The 15919-nt window shown below is 33.7% G+C and overlaps 1 protein-coding gene across 1 annotated transcript in view; it reads right to left on the bottom strand.

Annotated features, from left to right (window-relative positions):
* Positions 1–14300: 14300 nt before the first annotated feature.
* The window catches only part of NCOA3 (nuclear receptor coactivator 3), a gene marked incomplete in the record, with an annotated part of 973610 nt that continues 971991 nt past the window's right edge, over positions 14301–15919 (bottom strand). Inside the window, 1 exon segment of the mRNA XM_044089911.1 lies at positions 14301–14540. Coding sequence (XP_043945846.1) covers positions 14339–14540 — 202 coding nt within the window.

Here is a 15919-nt window from a genome sequence, read left to right as displayed (position 1 = left end):
GGTTTATTCCCTATACGAATAGTAATAACACCATAACAGAGATAATTAAAAAAATTGGGGGATACTATTATTAGATGAACAAATAAAGGAATTAGTAGGTATACATCCTAGTTTTAGCTACAGAAATACAAAATCATTAAAAAGGATTTTGTGTTATGAAAATAATGGCAAGAAAGGATTACTCTCTTCAAGGAAAGGAACTTTCCCTTGTCATAATTGTAATCAATGTAGCTTCATGAACAAAAACTTTTTTGAGCATCCAGCCACGCACATTAGATATGAATTTAATCACTATGCTGATTGTAGATCTAGGAATGTTGTCTACTTAGCTGTATGTCAGAAATACAGCAGTTTCTACGCAGGCAAGACGAATAGGACACTTAGAGAAAGGATAAGGGAACATGTTTATGCTATCAGTAAGGAGAATGAAGGCAATGCCATAGCTAAACATGTCTTACAGAATGATACAACTCACACCTTTAAGTTCCTGGTACTAGAGCACATATATGCCACAGAGAGGCTAGGTAACATTAGTAATTACACAGAGAAAGAGGAAGGGAAATGGATAGTCAGGCTACAAGCTGACAGGGGGCATGGTCTGAATGACAGAGTCTCATTGAAGCCATTTCTGCTTGATCGAGCCTTGAAACATTAAGTCCTAGTGATATAATTGTTAATATATATTTTAATAAGAAATAAATATACCTTTTTGGGAAGTGTTAATGAAATTGACTTATGAGTTATATTATATGTATTTGTTCACTAATGATGTCTTTATACCATATGAAAGAAGTCCTAGAATTCGTATATTCGTAATTCTATGTGTGTGTGTGTGTGTGTATATATATATATATATATATATATATATATATATATATATATATATATTTATTTATATGCACACACACACACACACACATATATATATATGTTTTTTATATATATGTACATACAGTTGGTAATAATACATGGCATTAGTGAAAAGAGAACTGCAACTTTAAGTTCTTTAACAGATTTTATTATGTGATTTGTTTTAGATATTTTATTGGCTTCTGGTAGAAGTGAATGATATTTAAAATGATTTTGAATGCTTTGTAACTGTTTTTAAGTCTGAAGAAGAGTTCTTGGAGACGTGAAAGCACTTACTTTTGTGGAATAAAGAAGTGATTCTCAGTCCGTTTTAGTGGTTTGCTTCGATTGTTGCGGAATACCTACCATTCGTTGTTTTTTTTTTTCAAAAAACTTTTTATTGAATTTTTAAAATACAGAAATATAAAAAAAAAAAACAACAACAGCAAAATTAAAATGCATATTAAAAATGAAACATTAGGAGATATTTATGATGACACAATTTTGTAAGATGAATGTTTTGTCTCAATGCTGTCTGAAAACATACACTTAACTATCTACATCATATACAAATGTTAACCAAAGAATATATCAAAGTAGGTATAGATCTAAAATAAAACGAGTATAAGGATATAAATGAGACTGAGGTCCACAAATCCCGAAAGGAGGGTGGCCATCTATACACTATTAATAATATGTAACACCTTTTCTATAGCTTTGTTAATATGTGTCGACTTCTTGGGACTTTTCACTATCATTTTCTGCGCACTGATGTATGTATGGGCTAGAATTTTAAAATTATTCCAATTCAGTTTAGTACGATCTAGCCAATTTTGGGTGATATATAATTTTATAAGTGAACATATGTATATTAGCACTTGCATGTCCAATTTAGAGAGATAAATATTTGGTAAGTGTAATAATGCAGTCTCCCAAGATAGGGTGGATTTATGATAACCCATTTTCTGTAAACGAACTTTTAGGGAGGTCCAAAGTTTGTGTGAATGATGACAAGACCAAAAAATGTGTAGAAGATCTGCATTAGGGTGTGAACAACAAGAACATGAGGGCGATTTATTAGCATCAAATTTGTTAAGTTTAGAAGGAGTGAAATATGCATTATTGTTAATCATTAGTTGAGTGTAAAAGAGTTTTTTGAAGGGCGAGTATTCTAATGTATTTTTAATAGCTGAGAGTTTCTGATTTATAGATATGTGAGAATTGTGTTTGTCCCAATAAGTAGAAAAAAGGCACACTGTATTATGAATTATCTGATTTATAAGATTATAAGATTTAGATAACATTTTCTCTGGGCGTGAGGACTTGTATAATCACTTTATAGTTAGTGATATCAGTGTTATCTTCGTTGGTGTGTAAAAACTTAGCATTAATAATATCTCTCATTTGACGTAAAATGGTTAGATAATTAGTATTAACCTTGAGAATTTTGCGTATATTAGTGAGAGTTTCATTCTTGTACTGTATCAGATCCCAAACAGTGAGATCCTTAATCAGGGGAAAATTTGAAAGATTAATAGAAATATTGTCTAAGTTAATATTAGGGTTTAAATGGAGAGGTTGCATTAATTGAAATATATTTTCTAAATTTACAAGTTTTAACAGTTCTTGAAAAGCAATAATTTTTTGTTTTAGAGAGTTAGGAATTTTTAACTTATTCATGACACCTAATGAAAGGAAAGGAAGAGCTAATGGATTGATATTTTTAGTTAAAATATGTTGATACCATAATTTTGTCCAAATAGGATATTGACTATACTTCTCAGTATTTATATTTAAGATAGATAGTAGTTTATTGGCGAGATAATCAAATAGTAAAGGTGAATATTGGGAAGACCAAGTCCTGCAGTATTTTTAGGTGAGATTAACTTAATGTAAGAAATTCTTACTGATTTAGGAAACCATAAGAAGCTAGCCAGAGTTTTATTAATTTTTGAAAAAAAAGATTTTGGAATCAACTGATCCACAGCATTGAATTGAAATAGCAGTCTGGGAAGAATATTCATTTTTATTATAGCTGCTTTTGATAAAAGTGATAGATTTAGCAATTTCCATCTATTCAAGTCAAGTATAATCAACGACCATACTTTAGCTAGATTATTTTGAAATGTGGAGAGACCATTATGATTTATATGAATCCCCAAATATTTGAAATTCTGAACTATCCGGAAAGTGGAGTCAGGAAACAAATATGATTTGTGAGCAAGTGGATTTATGGGAAGAATATGTGTTTTTTGAGTGTTAATCTGATATCCAGAGACCTCTGAGAATTTTTCAATGGAACAAATTAGTTTTGAAAGATCTGAGCAGGGTGTTTGAAAGTATATTACAAGATCATCTGCAAAAGCGGACAAACAAACTTTAGTGTTAAAAATTCTAGGAATATTATGGAAGGTATTTTGTGTTATATATAATAATAGGGGTTCTATATACAAATTAAATAGAAAAGGAGATAACGGGCATCCTTGCTTTGTGCCATTAATGATCTTTATACTTTTGGATATTTTCCTATTAATATAAAGAAAAGTATAAGAGTTTTTATATAGCGTTTTAATAAAGTCTATGTAGGTAGATGGTATATTGAAGCAAGACATAATGTGAAACAGAAAGTCCCAATTAACCCTATCAAAAGCCTTAGCGGCGTCAAGAATCAATGCATACATAGGATTTGAGTCATTTTTAGTAAAGTGAATAAGAGCATCAATTGTCAAGGTATTATCCCATGAATGTCTATGTGACATAAAGCCCGCCTGCTCCGAAGAAATTAAAAATGGTAAAACATTTTTTAGTCTAGAAGCAAGTAAAGAAGCTAAGATTTTAATATCAATGTTAATCAGAGAGATAGGCCTATAATTATTAGGATCAGTTTTTTCTTTGTCTCTTTTCAAAATTAAAATGGTTTTTGAGGTATTCCAATACAAGTCAGATATACCATAAATCATTATGTAGTTAAAAATTTCAAAAAGAAGGGGTGAAAGCTCAGATGAGTAAGTTTTAAAAAATTCAGATGTGAAGCCATCTGGTCCCGGAGATTTACTAGTCTTAAGTCTACTAATAGCTTCCGATATTTCTTTAATAGTCAATGGGGCAGAGAGTGTGTTTTTTTGTTGATCATTTAACCTAGGAAATTTAATAGAAGTCGCAAAGTTCACTATATGCTGTTTACCCCTAGGATTATTTTCCTTTGAGTATATCTCTGAAAACAATGATGTAAAAAGCTGCATAATTTCCAGATCAGTGTTGTAACTCTTGTTGTTATATTTTAGTGACGAAATTCTAGGAAGAGATTGATTACCTTTAATTATTCTGGCTAACACTTTACAAGGAACCTGTGCCCATTCAGAGTATGTAGCTAATAGCCTTTGCTCCGATATGGTAAGGTTATATTGATGTAGAAGCAATAATTCTTTTTGGGAACTTAATAATAGTTCATATGTAGAGGAATCGGGACATATTCTGTATTGATTTTCCAAATTTTGAATTTTTGATTTTAATTGTAATTCTTTATTTCTATATTGTTTTTTAAAATATGATGCTTTGTTAATTAATATACCTCTAAGAGTTGCCTTACATGCGGCCCATTGTATATCTAAAGGAATATCTGATGTGACTAGATTAAGATATGTTTCTTTTATTGTTTCAGTTATTAATTTATGTGTATTTTCATTTGAAAGTAAATTATTATTCAGTGTCCAACTATTATATGAAGATAAATTTGGTGCATGTGAGGCCAAACTAATTCCAAGAGATATTCTAGAGTGGTCAGAAAAAAATCTAGGTTCAAGAGAGTAATTAATCTTCCTATAGGTAAGACAGTTAGAAATAAGAAAAAAATCTAATCTTGACCATGATTTATAGCATTTTGAGTAATATGTGAAAAAGTCTTTTTTGTCATACTGTGTTATGAGAGAGATAGGGTCTGTAAGGTTTAGATCTATTATTATTTCTTCCAAAGCAATGGATGCTTGAAAATTGTACGAGGAGGATCTACTAGTACGGTCAGTGTCAAGATTAATGATAGCATTCCAATCCCCCCCAGAACAAAATAATGATCTTTAAAAGAAGATAGAATATTATATATTTGTATAAAGAAGATATGTTGTTGTTCACAAGGGCCGTAAAGGTTAAAAAATATAATTGGCTTGTCAATGTTATAAAAACAGGAAATAATGTAACACCATCTTCCATTCACGTCATATTTCACGTCAGAAACAGTTCCCTGAAAATTGTTTTTAATTATAATGGCTACCCCACTTGATTTTGTACTATTACCAGCTGCTACTATCATTTTAATCCATTTCTTGTTTTTTTCTTTATCCAAGTCTTCTCTAGTTAGGTGTGTCTCTTGTAAGAAGCAAATATTAGCCTGGGATTTAAATAAAAGATGAAATAGTAGGGATCTCTTGTTTTTATTTTGTAGTCCTCTCACATTCCATGAGTCAATACTTAAGGTCATAGTATTAAATAAAAATAGATATATAACATATAACTAAGATTTGACAAAATGTAATATTAACTATAAACCTCAGTACCTTATACTTATTATAATGTATCATAATGTCTCCTAAAAAATTGTTTTAAAGATTCTGTAATATTTCTTCCCAAGTACCCCGGTGCCTAGCCACCCATCCCCTACTAGAGAAGAAAAATAAAAATGAATTAAGTAAATGAATTTGGTTAACACTTTCAATGTCAATTGCAATGTATAAACATAATAAACTTTATATACAAGCTTAACTAAACAAAAAAACCTTATTATAATATCAAACATATTTACATATATAACTAAATTCAAGATGCCCAACATGCTCAATCCCTACTCACTTAAGTATACAAGCTCCAATTTTAAGTAAAATATATAGCAAATTAAAGAATTTCCTCAACATCGCAATCCAGATATTAAAATGAATCAAGTTTATATATATATTACCATATATGAAAAGTATAAGGAAGATAGATTTAGCATTACCCCATATATATAATACTTACTGTAAAAACTAATATTGATTGTATCAAAGATAAATTGATGTTTTGATTATGTATAAGATAACCATATACATAGCAGAACAAGATGTATTAAATTCAAGCAAATAATTATACAGTAAAAACATCATGTTTCATTTTGGTGATATTGTGAACAGTTATGACAGTAATGTCTAACTCAGAGCGTAAACATATGAAACATAGTTCTGAAAACAGTCATGTCTGTACCCCCAGAAGCACCTTTCAGCTGTCAGTCCCAGAATAAATAAATGTGTCAATCAAAAAAAAAAAAAAAAGATAAAAAACTGTAACACTATGAATTGTATAGTTGAGAGACATTTCTTAAATTAAAAAAAAAACAGTAAACTATCAAGAAATGCACTCCACCATTCTCCTGTATGTACACTTAAAATTATTTAAACAGAACAATTAAACCTGAATGGGAAAAACAGGATTATTTTATAATACCTATATATAGATCTGTATCATATTCCTATTACAGCACATGACCCAGTATATATTTATTTAGGGTTTTATCTAAATATTTGTATGTGAAAAAAAACCCCTTGCATATAATATAACATTAAATATAAAATGTGCTTTGAAAATAAATATAAAACATGTTAATAAAAAGAGAAAACAACCATTCATATTTAAAAAGAACATTGTTTAGAACCAGTCATATCTTTACCAATAAAGAATAGAATATTATCGTTCAGTTTATTCTAAATGTAGACAGTGGCATATTAGAAGTCATTCATCTCAATAAAAAACATGCAAAATTATTTTTCATTTTCTGTTTTGTCTTTTGTCATCTCATGTCTTAATGTTATTTAATGACAAATTAAATCTCTAGTCATACCGGTTGTTAGACTGACAATGTGGGAAGCCACTGAATTCAACTGTTATACTATCCCTTTAGTGTGCACATGTTTTTATTGTGACTGCTGCTTGTTTAAGTTATATGCCTTCGTTTATACTTGCCATTCCATGACTGTATATCACTTAGTAAAATGTAACTTCAATTTATTAACCTTAAGTTAGTCATGAAGCATTCCACTCATTTTTTTATATGGTGGCTTGTCCTATTGATATGGTCGGTTTATAATAGACCTTCTTGTTTTAGTTGACATTAAATTGACTGGCTTTTGAAGCCGTGATTAACACTTGACTGGTTGTTATAGATGTAAGATTATCTTTCCAGGGCATCCACTTGTACTACGGCTGCGCTTTATTTTTAGGAGACTGAGTACTTTCTGTATTCTTTATGTGATGGCTCTAAAATGTGTTGTAGTTTTCGGATTGTTTAAGATGACGTGATTACACATGAGCGATTTGCGCTTTGGAGTAATTCACACAAAGGAACAACAGAAAAAAGTGGATGGTTTAATGTGTATGAGTAAATGCACGTTACATTTCAGAAGCTAGCTTTAAAGTGAAACTAGCGAGTGTCCGCTGCAATGATGACGTCACCGCCGAGCTCCGTATCTTCATGAAGGTGCGTGGCATAGTAGAAACATCAGCTGATAAGAAAAATAGAAGATTTTCTCTCTGACCAGCCTCGAGAGCCGTAATATCTCCCTCCAAAATGTTTATGACTGAACTAGGGCACTGTAATTATTTAAACTAAAAAAAAAAAAAGCATGTACACTATTTGGGGAAACATAAAGACATCTGCAATGCTAATTCAAATTCAAAAGCCAGCTCCATACTCGTGAAGAAGCATATATGCACATAACAAATCAGCATTTTTTTTTTTTTATCTTTACACTTCCTTTCTTTCTTTAAATAAATAAAAAAAAAGAAATATAATATGTATATATATGTAGACACTGTACACACTCTTGGCAGAAGCAAATATCGAAAAATAGATAATTCATACTGTCTGCAGTAGCATAGCATTTATGAGAAAACCATCATATTAGCATTTAACTTGTTATAACTAAACAAAACATGAAAACTATATCGCAAAGCGTGAGGGAACCACAAGGCTTATTTAAAAGCTGAAAACTGAGTTTGTATTCCTGAATTCACAATAAAGAAAGCAGAAACTCTTCCTGTTTTCTAAAGAGAAAAAAGAAGGAAAAAATATATTTGTGTATATATAAACATTTTGTATACCCTTAGTAAGAATATATTTCACAGTAAATTACACATGTTGTCTGTAGAAACATATCCTTTATAGGAAAAAAATATATATAGTCATCACATTTGTACCCAACAAATAAATGAAATGTTAGGAAACTGAATCCGGAAGCTTTTTAAATGCTTTCAAAAAAACATCTTTTGCTCCCTTAGGATCAGAACACATAAACCTTTTTTCATTAAATGTAAAGGACAAGGTATTTGGATAAGACATGCGAAATCTTATCCCTCTTTTTATCAGGTCTGCACAATAGGGAGAAAGTTTTTGTCTGTTTAGTTTTATTTGAGGAGGAAAATCCTGTGAGAATGACAATTTGTGGGATTTCCATACAAACTGTTTTTTACTTTTAGCTGCTTGCAAGATTTGAAAAGCATCTTGGAAGTTTAATAATTTTGTATATATTATCCTTGGTGAAGATGCATCTTGACTTGCATGTAATGCTCTGTGTGCTCTCTCAACAGTTATATTTTTTGAGGATGCTTCACAGTTTAGTAATGCCTCAAAAATACTCTTAGACACAGACAGCAGATTATTATTATCAAAAGATTCTGGCAGACCACGAATAATAATGTTGTTTCTGCGACTCCTGGCTTCTAAATCTATCAATTTAGTTTGTATTTCAGAAATAGCTTTATCTTTAGACTTTAAATCACTTTCCAATGACTCAATTTTTATCTCCAAAGCTGAATTACTGTTTTCAATAGTACTCATTCTGTCATTTATTTGCTTTAAAGTATTACCAAAGTCAGTACATTTTTCTGAGAAGTTTTGAATAGCACTTTGTATAGGCTTTAATGCTAGCTTTAGTTCATCTAAATAAAAGTTTGAGTCATTTAATTCTTTGTTACTTACTTTGGCAGGTTCAGGAGAATTTTAGATGTTCTCAATCTTTTGGAAGTGGTATCTTTTTCAGGTGAGTGCACTGAAGAAAATTTGGCCTTCGTGGACTGAGCCTCCATAGACTCAGATTTAGTAGCCATGCCCAGAGATTAGATGTTGATACCAGAGTGACAAGTTCCAGGAAGATTCTGAAGCAGCAGGTGCCCAAATCAGATAACACCACAAACTGTTCTGAGGTAAAATATGTCCCAAAATAAAATTTCCAAAGGTAAAAATATTCCAAATGTATGTAGAAAGCTTTGTAGAATCCTTTTATGAAAAAAACTGAGGAAAAATGTTATTCCCAAGTTGTAAAAAAATAGAGATGTTACAAATCTGTGAGGAGCTCAAAGAATAGGGACTAGTCTAGTCGGCAGCCATCTTGGAAAAAACCATCCATTCGTTGTTTTGACTTTGAAATCAAAACATTACACAGTAGCCAAAGACTGCAATGAAAAACACCAACAGGGTACTTATCTGAACCAAGGTTTGCAACTTGTCTGACGAGCAACGACCAGACCAGACAATCAGACAGGTGGCAGAAAAGTTATACTATGTGCAGACATCCATTTTATACCCATCACTTTATGAACGATGTATGTTTTGGACACTGTGCAATGTATCACATCACGACAGGCTTGTATACAGGCCAGATGTATGAGTCAGTCAGAGGCAGACTCCCTCATGCTATGAATACTACAGCATATGAATAGGAGGACTTTTTGTTTTTTTTTAATCTAAATTAGTGCTTGGTCAAGAATACTTTCATAAATTCCCTTTCATCAAATAAACAGCCTGTGAACAGTGGTGGATTACAGTAGGGTCTCATGGTCATTTTCATTTTGAAAACTGTATCCTCACTGCAGCTTCAAGTTAGTGTATGTTTGGTCACTGTTTAAACAGTTGGCAAATCTGTGGGGTGGCAGTAGGTCCCCCTTCGACAGTAGTCAATTTATCCATTTTATTTATTCAATTTTGTTACCAGAGCAGAGCACTGATCCAACCAAATGGACCAATTTCAGTCTCAGCCCAGATAAATATAAACAACCAAAAACAAGCAAGTTAAAGTATTATAAATACAAACAAAACATTATGTGAAGACAGCAATGCATCAATAACAGTAATAATATTAATAAAGCAATAAGAAGGGATGGTTACCATAAGAAGGGAAGAAGAATTAAATAGTGAAGTAATGAACACAAAGTGTAAAAGATAGCAAAAATAAGGTAAGGGCACAAAGAAATTAGCTGTACATAATATATACACTGTGGAAGAGATGCCACATATTAGCATAAGGAAATGAGAGAATTTCCGATTCCCTTATGCAGGAGAAAGGCTGCTTATGCAGCTAAGCACCATGTCTCACTCTTGTAAAAACAGAGATGGAGTCAATGATGAGAGCCAAGCCACTTCCTAACTTTGCCTAACAGCTTAACAAAGCAGATATTAGACGCAACAAGATTCAGATAAATAAATGATCAGCCTGCTACTCTGTTGCTTATTTATTCATTTTGGGCAGGAATGAAGAAATATTCCGTCCACTGAACCCCTAGTTGCTAACACTGAATACAAAGCAAGATGTTAACACTGTCCACCCTTGACTTGGACAGAGATCCATATACCTCAATGGTACCCCTTTTTGCAGTTACATACTTCCATTCAGTATGAATGGCAGGCAGGCACAACATCCTGACTGTCACGACTACAGAGATTTTACTCTGTTTTTTCTCATTAACATGCACTTCCATTCAACAAGTCAAATGTCAAAGGGCAAGCAAGATCCAGCTAATGAGGCAGGTGTTGCAAAAGTCTCAATATTTACTGCAGCAGGAGGTGACAATCAGAAGTGTGTCCCTCTTGTGTCCAACAGACTGCATCACACCAGCAAGTATATCAACAAGTGCAAACAAATTAAAATTAACACACACTAAATTTACTGTTTGATTTGTGCCATAAAAAATAAATGATCCATATTCAAAATGGCAATGCTCAAAAGTGCTAATTAACATGAAATATTGCTTTCATTATTTTTGCCTGTCTCAATGAATAGACATGCATCTGAAAAACATTCTTGTGCAAATCTATGTATTACAGATATAATTCTAGCTGCATTCCATGAACAAGGTAAAAATACCAAAAAACCAAGTTGCATTATTAGTGCTTCACAAAAGCACTACCATTTCTCATCTCTCAGTATTATTTTTTTAAAATACACAAACATAAAAAGTCATTACATCTTATCCTGTGTTATCAAGACAGAAGTTCAGCTCAATGCATACTAATGCAAAAAAGCAATACTTTAAAGTATATAATAGTAAAAATTTAAGTCTATCCTTGACTTTGGTCCTTTGTTTACCATTTTTGACTTTTTCCATTACTTTTGAGTTAAGATGTTAAGAACTATGCCGCAGAACTGGCAAGTAACTACTGGAGCTGAAATATACTGTATGACAATTACTTTATCCTTGCATGCAAGTAGATGGCAGTGTAAATGCTTTTCCAGGGTAGGTACTTATGAGGCTGGCTAAAAACTGTGTAGTGATGTAAAAAGGAGTTGAAATGTATTGTGTGGCCAATTACTTTATTCAAGCTGGCAACTGGATATTAGCTGTGGATGCCTTTACAGGGGCAGTACAGGGGAGGCCTGGCAAGCAACTGCATGTTAGCTAAAACAGAGCTAAAATACACTGTGTGGAAGTTATTTTATTTTATCATACTCCAACATATCAGATATGCACAGGAAACAAACTAAATATAATTGCATGGATCATGCAATACCAAATAAAACCAAGACCCAATCCTCCAAAGTTATGCATCCTATCTGGTGGACCCCAGCCATAAACTATACAATACAAGGAGGAAGCTACTACATGATAGAGCAAAATCCCAAAAAGGGAAGGCATCTCTGATCAGTATTAGCAAAAAACTACGGGCATTCATAAAATCGTCTAAGGCCAGCTTTGAGAGAAAAATTGCACAGGACACTAAGGATAATCACAAGGCTTTATTTAGTTATGTTAGGAACCTGGGTGGGAATTCCCAGATATGCTCAGAATTAGTCCAAAATGACAAAAAATACACCAAACCCACAGACACTGCCAACATCCTAGCTGACAGGTTCAGCACAAACTTCTCCCCCCCTTTCCCCACCAAAAGGGCAAATATCTATCCCAGCAGAGTGCTGCCCCCCTGACATCTCAGATGCTCAGGTAAGAGACGCCCTCTCCAAAGCAAAAAACACAGCATCAATGGGACCAGATGGTGTCCCGGGCTGCATCCTACATGAACTCCAAGAAGAACTAAATCCAAACATAAAACTACTGTTCAATCTCAGCCTTACTACAGGATATGTACCCAAAGAGTGGCGTACAGCAACAGTGGTCCCTCTCCACAAAGGTGGTGCCTCAACAGATCCTGGAAACTATCACCCCATAAGCCTGACTAGCTTGGTCTGCAAAGCTATGGAAAAGATCATCATGGAACTCAAAGATATTGGGGACCTACAGACACTGGATCCTACCCAGTTCGGCTTTGTTAAGGGCAAATCCTGCCTCTTAAACCTAGTTGATTTCTTTGAAACAGTCACCAAGGCCATTGACGAGGGGAAGGTGGTCCACATAGCCTACCTGGACCTTGCAAAAGCCTTTGATACAATACCCCACTTGGGCATTATAGATAAGCTCACCAGCTTAAATATAAACCCCTATGTCACTAGATGGGTTGCAAACTGGCTCAAGGACAGAAGCCACATGGTTAGAATTGCTGGAGCCATGTCAGACTCCAAACCAGTTACAAGTGGCGTCCCCACAAGGCTCAGTCCTGGGATCTCTCTTGTTTGGTATATATTTCTCGGAGGTAAAGGCTAACATGGAAGGACTGTGGCTGACCAAGTTCGCAGATGACTGCAAACTGGGCACCATAATCGACTCTCCAGCCGACACAAGCATCCTACAAAAGGGCCTCATAGAAACAGACAACTGGTGCCAGAGCCATGGCCTCAAGCTAAACGCCAAAAAGTGTATAGTCATCCCCTTTGGCAAAAACAAAGTGCCCACAAATTAAAACATAGGTGGTAATCCATTAAGTACGGAAGAAGTAATTAGAGACCTGGGGACCCAAGTTGATAGCAATCTCTCATTTGACAACCATGTGGCCAAAGTGGTTAGAAAAACATTTTATATAGCCCACCTAATCATGAAGGGATTCACATCTAGATCAGGGGAGGTCATCGTGCCTCTTTACTCATCCCTCATCAGGCCCATAATAGAGTACAATGCCCCTTTTGGGATGTACCTTACCAGACACCTGCAGCAACTGGAAAGACCCCAAAAGTACCTCACCAAGAGGATCAAAGGGACTAAACTACTGCTGTTCAATTAAAAGTGCACTGGAACTTAGAAAATTGCCACATTGCTTACATGATTAATTTTTTTTTTTTTTTTTTATCTCTACAAATTGGTTTTAAATACCATTTTAAATCATTTGAAATTTAAGTGTATATTTTGTTTCCATCATCATACATATATATTTTTATTTATTTATTTTTTTCTGGTTCTCTTTTTTCCACTTTATTCAAAATGATGGTAATAACAATACTAACTAATTATACAATTATATAGGTTTTTAGGGTTCTTGTACACAGACCTGAAGTCTAGAAGGATGAAAGCGATCTTTGTTAACAATAGGTTATGAAAATAGAAACTGATTTTTACATGCAAAATGTATATGTGTATATTTATATATAATTTTTAATCGCAAAATGAACTAAGGTTGATATATTTCCAGCCATATAGTATATTGCCTTGTATAAAATCACAGACTTAATAATTTGGTTAAATAAGATGTACCATTAAAGTACATTAGGGCTATATATTATTATGACAGCTACTAGGTAGGGCAGGACCAGCTCGAATGTCACACTGATGGGGGAAGGGATGTGAATTTAACATTTGTACCAATAATACTGTTTTACAGCACAGTAATCCACTCCCATGCCTGATAAAAAGTATATATATATTTAGAAAGCTTGTGAGGAAATTATTACTCTATTTTTGTTTTACTTGGTTCGCTTGTCTGTGTACTTAAGGATTTTCGACTGGAAACAGACTGCCTGACTTGCTTGGATTACTTTCGAATACTTAGTAATGCTGTAGAATTATATTTTTTCTATTTTTGACTTGACAAGTTTACGTTCACTACTTCTACTACTATTGTCTGATCTGATTAATACATAGTGATTAACTAGAAATATATGGACTGAAAATTTTCCACACAGAAGTTTCTTACAATGTTTTGAATACCATTTTACCTAGCTCAATTACTTGTTACATATTGCTTCAAACTTTAGATTATCATCACATTCAGTATGAAATCTAGTAATTTCCTTGTGCTTACCCAAAAGGTAAAAGAAGCAACTTTTCATAAATTAAGATGCACTGTGAAGAGACAGGCTGATTTTTCTTTCTAATCACTATTCATTATATTTGTTATTACCTGACTGACAAGATCAGGTATTCCAAGAACTCTGTCAATCTCTTCCAAACCAGTGGGATCAGTATTGCTGAGAAGTGAATGTAACTGATCTAAAAGTGCTTGTTCATCGCTCTGTCCTTCCATGGTGGCAGGTGGGCACAGAAGCTCATCTAGTGGGTTTCTGTAAGGCTGCCTGAAAAAAAAAGTTGTGAGGTTAGCAATGACAAAGAAGGGTTTAAAGTCATGCAGTCAACTACTATCTTCGCTTACAAACCACAGCCTCTATGCAGAGGAACACAAGCAGAAATCCCAATGCCCATCTTCTGAAAATTAAAACAGCACCTGGACAAAACTTAAAGCATTGCAAGATTAAAATATGTTGCATTAAAGCAATTTGGTTTCAAATAAAAACAAAGTATGCAAGTCTGCTTACAACTACATCTACACCACAGTTTAGATGTTAAACTGCAGTATAGATAAGCTACAACTTAGAAACTCAAACAATGAAATTGGTACCCAAAAGGAAAGTGTAGAAAATTATTCACTTTAAGCCAAGAATACTTTCACACAGAAACACAACCCAGTACTACAACTCATCAACTCCTTAAACATTCTAACTATGATGCTTAACACTGGGGAAAAGGAAATTTTGGATTTTCTAATAAAATATTTGAAATTCACTGTTGCTATGCCACCTATATCCAGGTAACAGTAAAATTACAACTGGCCTTTTTAGTGGTTTTTATACATCCAGGTAACAGCCTGCTAATCCCAAATGTTCCTGACGTATAACTAAATTTTCACTTACGTGAGTATAAGGTACCAATAGGAGTGTGGCAGATATTTCCTAGGATTCTGAGGATTTCCCCTATTATCCACAATGGTTTCTGCATCATTTGCTGGAAAAAGTCCTTAAGAAGAAAGACAAGGTCCTAAGGTCATCTGGGTGTCAAGTAGAGCCCCAGGAACACTGTTCACTAGGAGTGTTGCGGTCTTGAATTCTGCAGGTTGAAGGTAAAGCCTAGATTCTCCAAGCACTGTTGTAAAAAAGGAGAGAGCCTTCAAACTCCTTCCCATAAAGTGCTTTCAGAACACAATTGTCCAGATATGGGTAAATGTGCACAATCTTTACTAGAAATTCCTGGAACTGTGACCAAGCCAAAGTGTAAGGAGGTTAAGTCTTAGTGACACTACCCCGTTGTCAAAAATCTTAGGAATGTCATGTCTTTCTTGTGAATGGGAAAATGCAAGTATGCTTCCTTTAGATCCATGAATACCATGAATGCCGTCAGCATTAGTAAGGGAAGGAGGGACTGGAGGGTCAGAATTTTAAATCATACTAAAGACTTCTTAAATTTGGACAAGTCAAGAGTGGGTTTTAGATACTTCCAAAATGGCTGTACAATGAGTAACAGCTTAATTCTGGCTCTCCCAGTGTGAAAACAGAAACTCAGCAGAGAAGGCCAGTATAACTTGTTTATGGGTACATTTCAGTAACTGGCTAGTACGTGTACTGCCTGGATACTAGGAAAAAAGAAATAAAAGACCTGGAAAAAATCAGCTGGAAAAAGT

This window comes from Protopterus annectens, chromosome 12.part0 (genome assembly GCF_019279795.1).
Source record: "Protopterus annectens isolate FY-2018-M chromosome 12.part0, PAN1.0, whole genome shotgun sequence".
In the NCBI taxonomy this organism is placed as follows: Eukaryota; Metazoa; Chordata; order Ceratodontiformes; family Protopteridae; genus Protopterus; species Protopterus annectens.
The sequence above is the reverse complement of the archived record's forward strand: the minus strand, read 5'-3'. Positions and strand labels throughout refer to the sequence as shown.